The 17,479-nt window shown below is 42.6% G+C and overlaps 2 protein-coding genes across 3 annotated transcripts in view; one reads left to right on the top strand and one right to left on the bottom strand.

The window, feature by feature from the left end:
* The first annotated feature begins 1,581 nt into the window (after positions 1-1,581).
* On the top strand, positions 1,582-8,992 carry ccng2 (cyclin G2). Its single transcript, XM_005725498.2, has 8 exons — positions 1,582-1,759; positions 4,034-4,194; positions 4,277-4,414; positions 4,505-4,755; positions 5,334-5,412; positions 5,514-5,612; positions 6,277-6,476; positions 7,973-8,992. Exons 2-8 carry the CDS (start codon positions 4,090-4,092, stop codon positions 8,103-8,105), a joined length of 1,005 nt encoding a protein of 334 aa, XP_005725555.1. The 5' UTR covers positions 1,582-1,759; positions 4,034-4,089; the 3' UTR covers positions 8,106-8,992.
* Positions 8,993-9,843: 851 nt separating this feature from the next.
* taf1c (TATA-box binding protein associated factor, RNA polymerase I subunit C) overlaps positions 9,844-17,479 on the bottom strand; it is a 9,245-nt gene continuing 1,609 nt past the window's right edge. The window contains exons 3-15 of one of the 2 annotated variants that reach the window (XM_005725499.1): positions 16,842-16,891; positions 16,487-16,585; positions 15,386-15,453; positions 15,049-15,299; positions 14,716-14,844; positions 14,515-14,632; positions 14,342-14,413; positions 14,124-14,259; positions 13,843-13,971; positions 13,552-13,747; positions 13,302-13,439; positions 11,448-12,829; positions 9,844-10,876 (exon numbers count right to left, since the gene is read on the bottom strand). In XM_005725499.1, coding sequence (XP_005725556.1) covers positions 10,619-10,876; positions 11,448-12,829; positions 13,302-13,439; positions 13,552-13,747; positions 13,843-13,971; positions 14,124-14,259; positions 14,342-14,413; positions 14,515-14,632; positions 14,716-14,844; positions 15,049-15,299; positions 15,386-15,453; positions 16,487-16,585; positions 16,842-16,891 — 3,026 coding nt within the window. In that variant the 3' untranslated portion in view covers positions 9,844-10,618. Of the gene's footprint in view, positions 10,877-11,425; positions 12,830-13,301; positions 13,440-13,551; positions 13,748-13,842; positions 13,972-14,123; positions 14,260-14,341; positions 14,414-14,514; positions 14,633-14,715; positions 14,845-15,048; positions 15,300-15,385; positions 15,454-16,486; positions 16,586-16,841; positions 16,892-17,479 lie in introns of both variants that reach the window. The other variant, XM_013908937.1, reaches the window with a different exon arrangement.

Here is a 17,479-nt window from a genome sequence, read left to right on the forward strand (position 1 = left end):
TTCTGTGGGAGTTTACAAGCATTTGTCCCAGGAAAGACTCCATTATGTGGTTAAAAACAAAAGAAAAAGGCTGGGTCTTTCTCTGGTAATCTTCTGTGGGCCAGCGTAACCAAACCGTACTGATCAGTGTGCTGAATGCGAAGTTCATCGTGGACTTTTCTGTGACTCTGAGTCTGATGTATGGCAGGGATTTATGGTGTGTTTCCTACCAGCGTGTGGGAAGTGGTGGTTCCTCAAAAGCAGCTCCAAAGTAAATGCTGACGTAAGGGTTGACTTCTGCCTTTTAAGATGACCATGCACTTTATCATTGACACAGACAGCCAGACAGAAGTACTGATATCATTAGTGGTCTGACTAACAATCTTATCACAGATAAATGAAATTTTAATGCAACTTTCCAGCAGGAAACTGCAAACAAACTACTTTTTTTGGCTTCTGAGGGTTTTTAACAAATATATTTTTCTTTCTTTGCTTAAGCTGTCTTCTCTCGGGCAAGAGGAAAGAAAAGCTCCTAAAAAGTGGTCTAAAATAGACATTTAAATGTTCATTTACGCATTATCTAATGGAAATGTATGTAAGTTAGTGCATATTTAGATATCCCTTATATAGTACCCACTGATATTTGCATATCAATGGATTCAGCAGTCACACCTTTCAAGCAAACCCTTGTTGGTTTCGCCACCAGGGTTGCATAAAAGTAAAATCATGAACTTTCATATTTGATATTTTTATTCTTGAAGTACTTCTGTGTTTCATTGCGAAGGTTATAATTTATAACCTTCGCAGTTGTTATTGAATTATAACTTATAATTCAATAAAACCATAGCTAAAAACATATGGGAGACTTAAAGCTTATAAAGCCTTACTTTAGTGTTATCAGATCTGGCTCTATACATGATGTTTTCATGTTAAATTGGACTTTTAGCTATATACCCATTAATTTAGAATGGGGTCTTAAAATAACTTACCAAATAACTCCTGACAATACATCAGAAGATATTCTCATTCTGGTTCATTGTGACGTTACATGAACCCAGGTGTAGAATCTCCCATTCCGCTTGTTTTTATAAACTTTATTGGGCTTGCCACAGTATCTTTGAATTTAATCACTTTTGTGTTGAATTCTTATTTAATATAAACATCTTCATTACATCTGAAAGATCTTAGAGTATATAAAAACACTGGTATGCTTGTTTAAGGTGGAATTGAGGTTTAACCATTTACAGACATATTGTTTCACATCTGACACAGACAATGAATAAAAAAAAAAACTGTCCAAAAAAGGCACTACGTAATGCTATGATTGCGTCAGGTCTCTGTGTAGGCACGATCCAATCAAAACATTACATTTTGGGCGGACTATTTGAACGCAGCAAACTTCGGTTTGCTGATTGGCTCACGGTAATGTTACTCAAGGTGGGCTTGTTTCTCGCGATCCAAACGCTGTGTTTCCGTTTCTCCGAGCTGTATCTGTGGATTGAAGCTGGGTTATCTAGCTCCAGTGTAAATATGGTGAAAATGCTAATACGGTGGTACAAAAACACCAGAATCGAGCTGCAATTTGTGCCTTTAACACCCTAAAAAGGGGACAGCTGTTCGTAAATCGATGGGTCTGATTGGTTGTGGCCGGGTGACGTCGAGAAGTAGGCGTGAGCTCGCTCAACATCAACAAAGGACAGAAAAAGAGAAAGACGAAAGAAGAGCAGAAGAAAAATAAGCCACAGCAGGACAAATATGTGGATCTAACTCACAGAAACAGGTAGAGTAAACCATTAAAATACACCACAGTTGCATTTATTTTACTTAGAGCGTTCACTTGAGCGAGTAAAGTGTCGTTTTTTGTTTTTGAAGGTTTTTCATTACTGTCGACAGGAACTCGTCCAGAAGCGCTTAAAAATAGCAAATAGGTGAATTTTATAGTTCTGACATTAGATTAAAAGCATTTAATGTGTGTTTTTCCTTAAAATTGATATGTTTGCTTCAGTTTGCACGTACAGCATAGAGGCTTCTCTTCGCTGTTGTAGCTGGTATCATCGGGACCCGTTTTCCTTTTTTCTAAGCTCGGTTAAACTCACTTTTACAAACCACTGCAATGACATATAATCGGTTTATTAAGTCAACTCTCTGCTCTAGTTCTCAATTATTAAATATCTGTGTGGGTAATCGTGTTTCCGTAGTAAAATAGTTAAGATATTTCATCATTTTTAAACAGAAGCCCCTCCCCCCGCTCCGACTACAGAGGATTTAAACCATTAGCTAGCGGAGGCTAACCGTCCACATCAACTACAAAAATTCAAAAAACAAAACCAAAAGACAAAAACAGTGTTTTTAGACGTGTGGGGCAACTTAATTTGTATTTTAGGTCGTTAATTTACAGCCATAACAGGAAAAGGGGGTACTTGTTTTTCGGTCAGGGGATCGAGAAGACGTAGACAAGCGGAAATCTGACACCGAAGCCCAGCTGAGGGAAGTGGGCCGGGCCCTGGGCTCTGACCCCCAAACTGAGAGTGCACGGCAGTCACGTAACAGTTTAGCAACAATGTACCCGAAAATGTGAAGTCATGTGACAACACGGTAACAGTGTAGCAGTTTAGCAACGACAGTGATTAACTTAGATCCTCAACCTGGATACAGATTATCTGACACGATTCCAAAGACTTCACCTCAAATGTGTCCTCTTCATTCACATTATTCCCATGATATACTCAGGCGTCTACAATAAAACAGACTAGAAAGCGTTTGTTTCTGCTCTGTGTGAAATACAGTAAAACCGGATTTTATTTTTCCCAAAAAGTTGATAAAACGGAGCAAATAATACGATAAAACAAAAGATTAATAGAGGATAATAAGTAAAACAATGTGCCACATAATTCCTCAAATAGAAATTAAATAGAATTTAGTAGCTTAACATGGTTTTCTTGGTGGGGATGTGGTGTTTGGGGGGAGGGGATGTGTTCATTAGCAGCTCTCCTCCCTCTATAGTTGAGGCAGTGAGTTTGTTGCCATACTCACGACAAGTCTATTCACGCAGCAAAAAGGTTCAAAATATTTTCATATGATCACAGAGACCTTTTTTTTTGTCAGGAAAGGCCAAACCCTCTTTGGGTGGGTAACCTACAGATGTTTGAATGCAGTAAATAAACCCCCTGCTAAATGGCAAAAATCTCGAAAATATAATGAAAAGTTAAGTAAAATGTTAACTATGGAACAAAACTAAAATGCAAATGAATGTGCAAAAAAGCAAATCATGAAGAAGTCGTGAGCTACAGGTACAGAAAAGAGCTAATTTTTGCATGAGTGGCGCTGCTGTAGAATGTTAAACTGCCCAGAGGCTCTGTTGATTTTGCTTGATTGAGCTGAGTCCAAACGTCCTTGTGGAAAGAAGTTTGTGCATCTGGTGACTTTGAATAACCTGCCAGATAAGGCAGCAGGTAAATCAGGCAGCTGCCAGGATGCAAACAGGATTTAAAAATATAATCTAGATTTGTATCATTCAATAGTTAGAGGCATAAGTGTGATTAACTCATTCACTGCCAGCCATTGGCAGTGAATGAGTTAAACCCATTGACTCATTCACTGCAATTGACGGCTATAGACGTCAATGGCAGTGAATGAGTTAAACCCATTGACTCATTCACTGCAATTGACGGCTATAGACGTCAATGGCAGTGAATGAGTTAAAAGTCACTTTTTTTTTTTAAACAAACAAAATGGAGAAAAGCAGATTTAGGAAGAAATCAGAAAATTCTGGTTAGAAGTGAATTTCATAACATGTAAAATGTCATAACAAACTCACCTCAGGGGAAACTCCAAACTTCTGCTCTGCTCTTCATTGTGACGGAGAGTTTGCAGAAATCCTGTTATGTATGTGTATTACAAAAATGCTTTTAGTTTCAGTTACGATTTGCAACTATTTGAACTATGACAGTCTTGTAGCTGCCGAGGAGCACAAGCTCACAGCAAAGGCTGTAAGTCGGCCTTTTCTTAGGTTACAGCATAAAAACTAAACTTTGTGACTTTTCTTTCCTTGCAGTGTCGGTACTGTGTTTTTAAAAAAGAAAGATCACTTCCTGCAGTGCCAGCTGAGACATGGATGCCTTCAAGCTGATGAAGGAGCTGAGGGTGAATTGTGAGCAGGAAGTGCATTACCTCCCCAAAGTAACAGGACTCAGCGCCATTGAATCCACAGCGCCGGTGGGCACCTGTAGATCTAAGCATTGCTAACAGGCTTCTTAATAACTGTGAAATTAATCAACAGTGTGTCTTTATTCTCCAGGGTGACAGTCGGATCTCGGCCAAGTGCAGAGATGCCAAAGTGGAGGATCTGTGGAGTCTGACCAGCTTCTTCGGTTACAGCACGCAGACGTTCGTCCTGGCTGTTAACCTGCTGGACAGATTCCTCGCCATGATGAAGGTATGAGACGTTCACACCTGCTAGGAGCAGACACTGCACACTTTAGCTTCAGAGGTTTCTTTACTTAATTGTTGTCTCTCCTCCCATCAGATCCAGCCCAAGCACCTGTCCTGCATCAGCCTCAGCTGCCTCCATATAGCAGCCAAAGTGACAGAGGAGGAGTGCAACCTGACGCCCACCGACGAGCTCATCCGCATCGGACAATGCCGGTTCACTGTGTCCGACCTCGCACGGATGGAGAAGATCATCACCGAGAAGCTCAACTTCAAGTCCAAAGCCGTAACCGCCTTAACCTTTCTGCACCTGTACCACCAGATCGCGCTATCGCACTGTACCGATAGGTGAGGCCCTTACGAACACGAGGTTACATATTCAGATTTGTGTCTGCAAATAGATGATCCGTTACAGTTGATGTTTGGAAGCTTGATGATTCCGGATTGGGTTCAAAAGTCTTGATATGTGGGGCAGCAGGCAGTGTCTGACTGAAGTGCACTGATAACACCCGTTTTCTGCTGTTGGCAACAAAACTTTGCTCTTATGTAACCCTGCCGTGTTGTTTTTAACCAGCTCAGCTTGGGTCAAAATGCCACATCAGAGTTTACACCAGTTTATGTTTTGTTTAGAGCAAATTAAGTTAATTGAAGAGTTGCACAGAATTTAACTGTCCTCATATTTGACATCAGTGTTTTAAGTTGCCCAGTCCTGCTAAGTGTGTTTACCACTGCCATCTGGTTGTGAAACTGAACACTAATTGGCTGACCACTTGTGACTGACAAAGATAATGTTGAGCCACCTTTTCGATTCTCAGTTTATTGCTATTATTATTAATAGCAATAATGTGGACAAAACTGATGATTGCGTGTGTTCGAGAATTGTTAAAGACCCGAACCTGATTGCATGTTTGTGTCTGTCCTAACAGGAAGACTACGCTCAGCCTGGAGAAGCTGGAGGCTCAGCTCAAAGCCTGTCTGTGCCGGATCTCCTTCTCCAAAGCAAAGGTAACAATTCCATGTCTGTCCTGGTTAAAAACTGACAAATGCATTTTATTCTTGACACAACACTGATCCTGTTTAATTGTTTTCTTTTCTTTTCCTTCCAGCCGTCCGTCCTTGCGTTGGCACTGCTGAGGCAGGAGATTGAAGCCGTTCAGTCCGAGGACATGTTGGAAATAGCCTCTCACATCCAGAGACACCTCAAGGTAGGCTGTTGCCAAACAGTGCATGACTTCATTACACAACAACTCATCCGGGGAGGGGAAGGTGTACAAATCATGGGAAAAAAAACTGAGAAATGGATTTTCTACACCAAAGTCAACAACACAGAGCAGGTGGATTTCAGAGGAAATGAGAAGTTTAAATTAGCAGATGTCTCATGACTCCATTAAAAGAGAATTAGTGTGGGCATTTTCCTGGATCAGCCGCACACAGGAGGCATTTTTAATACATGTTCAGACTTTTACTTGGCAAATGTGAACAACTTTATTAACTATCCTTACAGCCTGCGGACTTGCAGCTTCAAGATGAGACTCCAGTTTTTAAATAGAAGAAGTGAGCACTCGAGTTATGAATAGCAGCAGCCGTGTATCGTGAGAGTGTTTATTCTTAGCCCAGCTCTGGTCCAGAATATTTTCTTTATGTTGATGTCTGTAATTATGTAACCTGGCATGTTGTGATGGCTCCATGTTAAAAAGGAGCTGATGTCATTGATCTTTAGCCCTTTTGTCTTTCTCACACTTGCAAATCACCAACACCACTAGGTTTCTGTTTAATTGTTAAGTAACCGGATAGTTTTAAACACACCGTCGTCTTGTCAGTGCGAAGCGCAGACAAGTTAGACTGATCTGCTCCCCTATTTGTTTTCAGATTGCTGATGCTGACCTGGTGCTGTGGAGCAAATGCGTGGCCCAGTGCCTGTCAGACTACGCGTCCCCCGAGTGCAGCAAACCCGACCACAGGAAGCTGCAGTGGATCGTGTCACGGCGGACCGCCCAGAGCCTGCACAGCTACCGTAGTGTCCCCGAACTGCCCACCATCCCAGAGGGCTGCTGGGATGAGAGCGAGAGGTGAGGACCCCAAACACACCCAAGCAACACTGCCGTCACACCTCCAAAAACACAACCGATCCTGAATTTCTTGGTCTTAGTGACTTGTTTCAAGCTATAGAAACCAATCAGACTGATTGTACTGGCTTCAGTTTCACTCTGATTTGATCACTTCTTTCAAACACTCCTACCACCATCAACAACTACAAAAACAGAGGCTAAATGAAAAAGGAACCAAACACACCCTTTGTGTCATCACATACGCCAAATATTTCAGCCTTTGCAGTGACGCAGCACAGAGAAACGCCCTGAAAAGTCTCTGTCAGGTAATCTAGAGCAAGGGTAACAGCAGTGAAGGAGGACACTTACTGTTTCTGGTGCTGATAAAGTCAGAAAAATCTATGAAATGAAGTTTAAATCAGTGGAGAGAGCTCTGCGTTTCTTTTATTTTATTTGCAGTAAACACTTTCCTGTGGCAACAAGCGGCAACACTGAAGTTTCTCCTGTGTTGAAACTGTCTGAGCTTGTCAGGGCCTCTCATATCTCCCAGCCAGTCACATCCCACTGACACAACTGTTTCCATGATGTCACATGAAGCCAGGGTGGCCTCGCCTTTATGTATCAAGGACAGCTCCTTTTTATTTCTACGTCAGTGTGTTGAAAGCGAAAAGAGGAACGGACATGGTTCCAGTGGGCGGGTATTTAAGCACAAGCTGAGTACACAAAGCTCCCGATCAACAAACATCTTTACACACCTTAACAGTTCAGTCAGCTGAGTCAGACAACATGAGATCAGCTGATAGTCTTAAGTGATATGCGGAAGTTTGAAACAGCTGACTGGTTTGTTTTGCTTTCATTGCTCAGCCCATCTCCATCCCAGTGCCTCTCAGCAAGATCAGAAATGACCAAATAGATTTAGAAGAGATCAGTTTCTATCACTTAATGCTTTTTTTTTTTGTTTGTTTGGTTTAGTGCAGCTTCCAACTGCCTTCAGTTGGTTCTACTGCCAAGAAACTCCAATTAAATTAAGAATGAATGGTGGTTGATTAATTGATTTAAAATAATTTTGAAAAATGTTATGATTTAGCTTTTCGGTGAAAATACCCCAATGCACCAGATTAATTTTCTATTTTTAGAGGGTGATGAGAAGGATGAAACAGATTTACTCATTAAGAGCCCACAGAGACTACTGCTGATACAAAAACACACCCAAACCAGACACAGACTTCAAAACAACCCCAATTAAGATACTATCATTCCAAACATACCTGTGCAAGGTACAACCACTCCACACGCACTACTAATTGTTCACCTTGAAATTGACGAGATACTAACAGTCCAAATTCACCTCAAAAACACGCCAAAGCAGGAGAGCTTAGCAAGATACTAACAGTGTTACATGTCAGATGCTACCACTATTAACGTGACTCAGGAAGTTACTACCATGGTCGTATCAACTTGCCAAAGCCTCTGCATATGACTGTACTGACCTCATACCTCCCTCTGTGTGTCTACAGCGAGGACTCGTGTGAGGATATGATGAGCTCGGGTGAAGAGTCTCTCAGCAGTTCTCTGGGCAGCGATGCCGAAGGTTCCTTCTTCCCTCCTCACCTCCGTCGCCAAAATCAACGCCAATACCTCTATGCCTGAAGCCTCTGCCGCCCGTGCCTCGCCGTTTCCACCCCCCACCACCCCGTGTTCTCCTGCCGTTTTTTAATTTATTGTTCAATAAGCTCTGGTGCTGGTGGAGAATAGCACAACTGGCAGCTGAGCGGTTAGACATCCTCCAGGTAGATTTGATAGACTTAGTTTGTAGATGTGTCGGTGCATGTTGAGATGTCACATTCCAGGATGCAAGTTTTTTTTTTTTTTTTTTTGTAAGGATATAAGTGATGTTTTGCAGATAAACTCTGGGCAGCCTGGTCTTCAAGGTGCTGAGCTAGCAGACACATGACGGTCGCTAAAATGTCAGATCAGGCTGGAAGAGTAATTTGCCAAAACGTGGCGTTTGTTTTTGAGTATGTCTTTTGACTGTTATTAATCCAAGACTGTTTTAAGGAGTAGGAGGCGTTTCTCTGGCGTACAGAGGCTGAAAGCAGCAGTGGTCGCAATTTTTCTTTTAGTCGAATCTCATGTGATAAATCAGGACTTTAAAGTAAATGAGAGCAACCTAAAGATGTATCAGTGGCGTGTTCTCCAGTTCAAACTGGAAACTTTCTGACCGCGGCTGCTCCGGTCTTCTGTTTCAGTTTAATTTGCACAGTTTTATTATTATTATTTTTAAATGTAATTTCAAGTGTTAAATGGAAGTGGAGGTTGGAAAAACATTTAACGATCGTGTGTTTATGGATGTTTGAAAGTATGACTCTGATTTAAATTTGAAGTTGCCAATGTTAGGATGTAGCTTAAAAACAAAAGGAATGTCGTCTGTGGTGTTTGAAACTGTTCAGAGATTGTTGTATGAAACTAAATAATAGTGACCAAGTGTCAAAAAAAAGTTGAAAAATGTCAAAAATGTTCATACAAAAATATGTAAAAGTGTAAATGCTGTACAAAAAAAGTTTAATTTTTTGTAGATATTAAGTTATTTATTCTTTTTTTTGTCACCTGTACTAAAAAAAAAGAAAGAAAAGAATAATCTTATAAAAATATTATTTTTAAACATCTCGTCTGTTTCTTTTTTCCCCTTTAAATCATGTCTGCAAGTAAAAACTACTCCATCAATCAAACCTGAACCTGAGTGCAGCTCATTTCTCTACAGGCACAGCACTCATGCACATCCAAGAATTTAAAACACATTTAAGAGCCACATGTGCAACTTTGGTGCGTTGACTCCAGTAAAGCTGGACCCCCCCCCCCAAAAAAAAGAAAAACCCAAACAAACAAATGACACCTTTCTCCAGCTTTGAACTTGGCCACCCAGTTTACAACCAAATGTTCATCAAAACGACTCTGAGCTGGACAAACTGCTTTTTGAGACTGTATACAAGGCACAAACTCTTCAACAGTCTTTCGCCACCAAAAGACAGTTTTCTTAGAAAATTTCCCAACTGACTAACAAGACCTGGAAGTTTCTGCCCGACAGCCACAACAGAAGCTCTCTCTAAATAAAGGAAAGGTGCCTCCGTGCTTCCTTTACTACCTCCTTTCATAGAAGATACACTGGGTCGTCCTTTATGGAAGGAGATGAATCATCTGACAAATAATCAAGAATGATAAGTAGTGCAGCGCATCTAAATATTAACAGCGTTTCCATTGAACGCCACAACCTGCTGAATTTAAACCCACAGCTGAACTTAGAAATAAAAACCCCACGAACGTGGAAGGTGTGGTTGGTCTTTTAAGTTTCTGCCCTTGTTTCCCTTTAAAGGAGAAGTTGAGATTTTTGTTCATGTTAGTTGTGGTTTTATTGAGAAAATAAGTTAAATTCTGCTTAGATGTAGAAAAGTCTCAGAAACATAAATTTGGCAAAATGAGTGAAACAGAAACATAAAAGATATACGTCATAGACAAGAAGCTTTTTAAATAATGCACATTTAACCACACAGACAGTTGATGAGAGGCGGCTGTTTGTGGGCGTGTTCATTATGACCTTCAGGAATGGTTTTGGTATTAAATATGTGAAAGTTGGATGACAGCTGTTTGGTACAGTAATATAGCCTTCACAGTATCATCTTCTGAAATGTGTTTGGGTAAACCAACTTCTGGTATCTTTTGAATCATTTTTATGGAAATTATTGATACGTTAAAGGCTCTTTAGCTTTATCTAGACTTTATAGTTATAACAGACCCTAGCATAACTCAGGGACCAGCCCTTGCTGATCTCAAGTTAATTATCACCATTACTCTCTACAGTTTTAATAATCCTGCATGTTGACCCTCAGCTTTTATCACAAAAAGTCATAAATAAAACAGGAACATGAGCTCAGTCAGTTGCGTGCATGCACACACACGCACAGACACACACATACACAACTGAGGTAATAAATTCCATTCAGTCCTACCAAACAGTCTGCAGTGACTCCTCCAGACGTCACACAGGTGATCCTCCTTGATTAGCTTAGATCCAGTGTCCAAGTTTTCTCATTTCATTCCAGTGTAGCAAATCCAGGAAGCGTAATCCCAAAATCCCAAACAATACATTCCCAGACTGAGTAAACATTTCAAAATCCCATTCGAGACTTCTTCTTTGGTTGCGATGCCTGTGACAGTCGACCCTGTGAACTCTGGGACTGAGAGTAGGATTGAGACTTGGACTGAGACTTGGACTGAGAGGAGCCTGGCGAGCCGAAGTTCATTCTGGTCAAATCCACACTGTAATTTCGGAGAGGGATGGACTGGGAGCTGCGGAGCTGAGATGAGGCCAAGAGTGGATTTGTGGAGCTCCCCTCATCCAAGTAATGGCTCTGCGAAGGATCATCCTGGAAACATCAGCCAGTTAATGCGAGCATAAAGGTCACAAAAGGGCATTTATTATTCATGCCTTTAGATTTAAGATATATGCCCTACGGTATATGTACTGGGGGTGGGTGGTATCAAGTTAGCATAAAAAAATACATTATATAAAGAACAGCAGTGGTCCTAAAACGAAGCCCAGAAACCCTCCTCTTCAGGTGAGAAAGAATGAAGAACAGTCAGCCAAGCTAACACACTATGTTTAAGCTGCCAGGTACTTTGAAAATCAGATTAAAGGATTTTTGCATGAGACAGTATTGTACTTTGGCTGCCAGTGGTCACCTTTAGCCACCAAACGCTCATAAAATAATCCGTTAGATGAAACGAATTCTGCAAATGTTTCATCTAATTAAATCAAGTACAAATATTCTATCTAGGTCGTGTTATACAAACAATAACATTCACACCAATTTTTATTGTTCAGGTTTCTATTCTTTATGATATATGAAAAAATTAATTAATTAATAAAAGTATAAAATAAATCCCACTTTCTGTATGTGAGCATTTTAAATCACCTGATCTAAGACGTGTTACTACCTGTGGCGCGAACAGAGATTCGAGGTAGTCGTCTGCTGGTCGTTTGCTCCTCCTCTGACTGGCTGGTGTGAAATCCAGTCCGAGTGTCTGGGTCTGAGGAAGGGTGGTGGTCCTGCTGGGGGTTTGCTGAGGGTTGCTACGTTTATCACGTTGTGGTGTGGCAGTCGGGGTGGGAGTTGGAGTTGCTGTTGGAGTGTCATTTAGAACGGTGGAAGGCGTCGCAGCCCTCGAAGTCTCACCCTCGGACATACTTAAGAACTGAGACAGCCTCCCTCTGTCCTCTGTGTCTGACCACGCCGCCTGGCTGACTCCGGACGACCAGCCCGCAGAGTCAGAGAGGTCATCCAGCGCCGACTGGTAGCTGACAGACGAGGTAAAGCTAGCGCTCAGATTCAATCGACGTCCAGTGGCTTGCTTCGCCTCTTTTTCTTTCCTCCTCCTCCTTCGCAGAGCCTGCACCTTTGCCTCCTTGGTGAAGCCCAGCTGGTCCTTCCACCACTTCTGCCATGCCTCCTCACCCTGCCAGGAGAGGGTCAGTCGGTGACTGAGTGGATCTGTCCAGACATTTGTGTTAAACTGGTTTGGTAAGGGTACTACATGTGGAGGCCTGAGAGAGGTGGAGACCATGCTGTGAACCAGCAGTGACCGTCTGGACATGCCCAACCTCAGCTCCTTCCTCAGGCTTTGCATGCACTTATCCTGCCGTGAAGTGCCTTGATCGCCTTCAGGAATACAAAGCAGACCTTGAGTGTTGGCTTTGAAGTGCTGCAAGAGGTGTGAGCGGTGCTTATTTTCATAGGTTTTTTGCATCAGTTTCTGGAGCCAATGTTTCCATGTGACGAGAGCACCACTGCTCAGCTTTACTGGAGTCTTTCTCCGAGATGCACCACTGACAATTTCCTCCACTTCAACAGCTTTATCATTCACACCGACGTCAAATCCAATTTCTTCCTCCGCCCCTGAATCATCGTTGACAACAACCTGCAGCTGCATCCGCCTTCGGTTTCGGTTCATCTCTGACTCTGAATCCTCCGAGAAGCTGGATGCTTGCTGTCCTCTTTCCGGTGTTTCAGGTACAATCCTCGATGGACCCTGTGTGGGCCCAACGACGTCTTCGTCACTTGATGTCTCGGAGATGATCAGCTGAGAATCAGGTGGAAGGCTCTCAGCTGTTTTCCTTGCCCGTGTTGTCATTCCTGGACTAATTTGTTGCCGAGGCTTCAGATCACCCTCCTCGGCTCGAGGCTGTGACTCGTCGGTGTCCGGCTGCTTGTGCTCCAGGATCTGATAGAAAATATCTCCTGCCTCCGTCAGCTGGAGGACGCACATGCACTCCTCGCCACCACCTCCACCTTCTGCTGCCTTCTGGATGCAAGTGAGACCTGGAAACAAACAACCCAGTGAACCTCTGCAGACTCAGAAACTGTTATTACCCATCTATCTTCTACTTTAACCACCAGAACATTAAAGCTTGAGGTGTGACACAGGTTAAAAAACTTCCACCTCCCACTTAATTGTTTTAATAGATCAAATATGGAGCCTGCATAAACTGAGCTTATGTATCTTATACATTTTCTAACATTCATGACTAAAACTTAGAAACTAAAAGTGAAGGCTTTAATAACTCATGGGAACTGTGTTAAGTTCAGTTAGACCTTATTTAACTACATTAGATGAACCAAAACTACACGTAGCGTATTTCAGATGATGGCTAATGCCACATTATGATTATGTGACTGTGACTGGGCTACAGGTACGTCTAATCAAAACCTATAAAAATTTAAGACTTTAAAGGTTCCTGCTAAATTAATTTGTAACTGATAGTTCACGTAAACTGTAGCATCACTTTCTCACCTGCGGCATATGAGGACAGTCTGTTGGTTGCAACGTCCAAGCGGTGAGGGATCTGGACTGGGAGGTGTTTCAGACTGTCTCTGGGCCTGAGCAGAGCCTGAGGAGGACCTCGACTGAAACAGGCGTTCCCTCTGCCTCCTGAACACACACAGTTTCACTTTTATGTTCAATCCATATCTCTATCTATATATCTCTATATATCTATATCTATATGAAAGTAACTAAACCATGCTGCCCCCTGGTGGCTCACCTGCATACTGCAGCATCATAATTTCCTGAGAACTCTGGGAGCTGAGCAGGACCTTAGTGGTTGCTTCGCCAGCTGACAAGCTTGACGAGGCGCAGCCAGGAACAATGTGACAGAAAATAGGTGGAGACGTCATCATGTGATCCCATTTGAGCATTGGGACGCACGGGAAGCGCTCGTCCATGATGTAGGCCGAGTACTGACAAAAAGTGAGAGAGAGGAAGGTGAAGTGGAACCGTTAACGTTTTAGCTGTTTTGTTACTTCCTGTAAATCTTAAGTGATGCTGGGCGTACCTGAGTGGTGATTAGGTGGTGGAAGGAGTGGGAGTCTCCTAGATACCTGGACAGGACAAGTCTCTCTCCGCTCCGACAATCAGCGGTGCTGCTGATACGAAACAGAGTGTGGCAGGAGGCCGGACTCACCTGGAGGGACAGAAGATGAGGGCGAGGAGGAGGAGGAGAGATGGTGAAATGAAAGAAGAAGAAAAAGATGTAGGAGGAGTCATTTGATTTAAAATCCACTGGGGTGGAGTACAGAAGCAAAATCGCCAACGTTAACCAGCCTCCTGACTCACCCTGATGTCTGTTAGGTCCACCCCCGTCCTGTCCGCATACAGCACCACTCTCGGGTGGGCAGTGAACTCGCACCATCTCCATGGAGACTTGGCGTTGAAGTACAGGTTGCTGTCCTCATGTCGCACCTTCTGCATCCTGATTGGTCAGAGGGTCAATTTTAGTTTGCGCTTCCCTTTAAACATTGTCATCTCTGAGCGGAATGCATTGACTTTCTCACCCTTTCCCCACCGTCCACAGGTTTGCGGCTCCGCTCTCGCTCGCCACCAGAACTTCACCTAAAACATGAGGACTGGCAGCACAGAGCAGAGATGATTAGCCTCACATGCGCCCCCCCATACACACACAAAAAAGATCCATCTCATCAACTTCACTCTTTGAACTGTCACCAACCTGGCGCTGATACAGGTCGCGACCTCCGACGTGCTGACCACCTGGAGTGCCTGCGGCTCATTTCTCTCACTGAACCTCCAAACACCACAGAGGTAATCCGACCGCACAGCCACACAACCTGCAAAACAAACAAACAAACATCTTTAAAAACACCTCCGTGCTCTGAAGTCATCTCCAAATATTCCCCACAGTTGCTCTCACATTCGCCAAACAGCGAGGCGGTGCTGATCTGTCTGACGGGGCCTCTAAGTGGGAAGCTGAACGGTTTGCTGCTGGTATCCACACAGAAAGGACCGCTTCTGTGGTGCTGCAGCTCCACCTTGTGAAAGTCTGCAGGTACTGTGTTAAGGGCAAGACGCATTTTATCCAATGATGGCTGCAGCCATGGTTATGTGAAATCCTGGCTTTGACCCAGTGAGTACTTTAAAAGTGAAAGAGGTTTTTTTAAAAAAAATGGTTTTAAGATCATTGTGGACCCAAAATATTTCTGACAGCGCTGCTTTAGAAGCTTCCTAAATCCAAACTCAAGGATACTGAGGGTATTCAGTGCAGGGTTTCCAGGATAGAGGAGGCAGCCATGCTGAGAGCCACCATCACTCTGTGAAAAGGGAACGAAACTCAGAGCACCCCCTGTGGTTCCTTCGGAGAACAGCAGGCGGTCCCTCTGCTCCGCCAGCTCATCGTACAGCAGTGAGCCGAGCAGCTCTGGAGGGATGGAGTGCACCACGTCATACAGCTGGCAGCTGTGCCGGGCCAGCTTCCGGCAGGGATACTTCTGCTCGCACCTGCGTGGGGAGGGGTAAACGTGATTAAAATAAAACTAAAATAAAGCTGCGACATCCAAGAATTTCAACCAATCAACTCAACTCACATTTTAACCTTCAGCAAATCCAGGAAGTAGGTCACCCTCCCCATCCTCACTGCATCTTTAAAATACTTCTGCAATCAAACAGAAATCTGATGACCAACGACTGCACGGCTTTCTTCTGTGTTTATATACAAGTGTTTACGTTAAACAAAATCTGTTGTTAATGTTTGCTTGAAACTCTCAGCTCAAGATCCAACACAACAAAAAGAACAAGGCTCCACCTTTTGGCGATAGTCAGCACTGCAATCAACACCATAAAAGCTGCATTGTTACTATAGCCCAACAATGATGCTTGCTAACGAATACATCCTGACTGAGTGGATCAATTCTGGCAATGACTTAAAGAGTTGAGAAAGGTGTGCATGGTATCTGGCTCCAAGCAATAATTTTATTCTTAGAACATTTATACAAAAGTGAACAATGTTTAGGACCAGAAAACAAACATTTTAAGTCTGTGGCTCCAGTTTGTTTACATTTCACTGGATGTTGATTTCTGAGCCTTTGTGCATTTCCTCTTTTTCACCTGTCTTCTGCTGTAAATGGCATCAGTCCCAAAAATGCTGTAAACCTCTTTCACCTCTGTCTTCTGGCACTCTGTTAAAGTGTGGCTTTTGGTTGCTTCTGTTAAATATCTTAAAGACCAGATTAATATCTGGAGCCAAACAATGCAAATAATTTGAAACTAAACTGCCTTTACATTAAGGTTCTATTTGTGCTGTATTATCCATCTTCTTCAGTGAATCATTCATCCTGTACTGCAGCTGGTAATCCATATTCTGCTCCACAGCCTCAGTGAGTTTGCCAACTGCATGAAATCCACCTGCTGGATGGAGTGGCCCTCCACCTCACCCAAGATTGTGGTTTTGGAGTGTGTATAAACACAAATCGAGTTGAATGATATCCACTCAATCAGCGGCAAGGAAAACAGCAACTACAGTACCTTTTCAAAGGAAGAGTCATAATTTGTTCACTGTGTTCTTTTGGGCTGATAAAATAAATAAATAATTAAATGCTCAAATGAGACACCACATTAAATGTCCATAAAATCAGGGTGTGATTTTGATCACATCTGAAGTAATTTAACCCTATTGTGACGACACCCACCTCTTTTTGCCCTTTTAGCTTAAAGGAGAAGTGTTCAGACAGAACGTTGCTCATGCAGCCGAAGGCGTCCAGGGAGTGATCCATGAAAAAATTATTCATCTAAACACAAAGAAAAGATGAATGTTTGTTAACATGAGTCATCTGGGACTGTTCGTTCCCTTTAATGCTGATTAGAAATTAAACAGTTCTTCACTGCCCAGAAAATTCAGTTTGCTAAACTGGAAAAAATATATGAAACAAAAAATAGACACGACTTAAAAATAAAACCAAACCAAAAACAAAAAAACCACAAAACAAACAAACAAAATAAAAATTTGTCTCTTTGTGATTTTATGATTTAAACTGGCTCACTTACATGCTCTGTGAAGTTCATTGGATCCGGAGGTGTCAAAGGCGAAAGAATAGCTAAAAAAAAAGTTACAATTAACTTACATATATGTGGAAAAACACATTCAATGGAAGTCAAGAGTATCTGAAAGAGAAAAACTGCTCTATATTCTGGGCACACCCTTTATCTTCCCTTAGATGTTAAAATCTGGTCCTGAGCTATGACAGCTGTCACTACAGTTTATTAAGGAGTCTGAACCAGAGGAGCATCTGCTGACTGAGGACTAGAGCTGGGCGATAGAACGATAACGATATGTATTGCGAAATAACTTTTTCTCGATAGAAACTTTTAACTATTGCGATAGACCTCACCGCTCTTGTCCTCTTAAAAAAAAGAAAAAAAGAACAGACAATCCAAATTATGTAGCGCAGAGCCGAACCAATCACAGCTGCAGCGTCACGTCATGTAACTTGTTATGTACAGCACAAGTGCCAAGCTGCTCATGTGTATTTGTCTGGGAAGCAGCCAGCCGCCGCCGTGCCACCCTGGGTAATGGAGGAAATGAGTGTGCCGACTAGGGAAAAATCAACCGAGAGCGTGACCGAAGAGAAAACAGATGATGGTTCCAATGCCGGAGAGATTGTCGAACGGAAGAGCCATAGAAG

This window comes from Pundamilia nyererei, unplaced genomic scaffold (assembly GCF_000239375.1).
Source record: "Pundamilia nyererei isolate P.nyererei 1_Seehausen unplaced genomic scaffold, PunNye1.0 scaffold00016, whole genome shotgun sequence".
Classification (NCBI taxonomy): domain Eukaryota; kingdom Metazoa; phylum Chordata; class Actinopteri; order Cichliformes; family Cichlidae; genus Pundamilia; species Pundamilia nyererei.

Coding starts and splice junctions, on each gene's coding strand:
- ccng2 (XM_005725498.2), top strand. CDS start 4,090: ATGGATGCCTTCAAGCTGATGAAGGAGCTGAGGGTGAATTGTGAGCAG. Junction 4,415..4,504: donor GATTCCTCGCCATGATGAAG/GTATGAGACGTT, acceptor TCCTCCCATCAG/ATCCAGCCCAAGCACCTGTC. Junction 4,756..5,333: donor CTATCGCACTGTACCGATAG/GTGAGGCCCTTA, acceptor CTGTCCTAACAG/GAAGACTACGCTCAGCCTGG.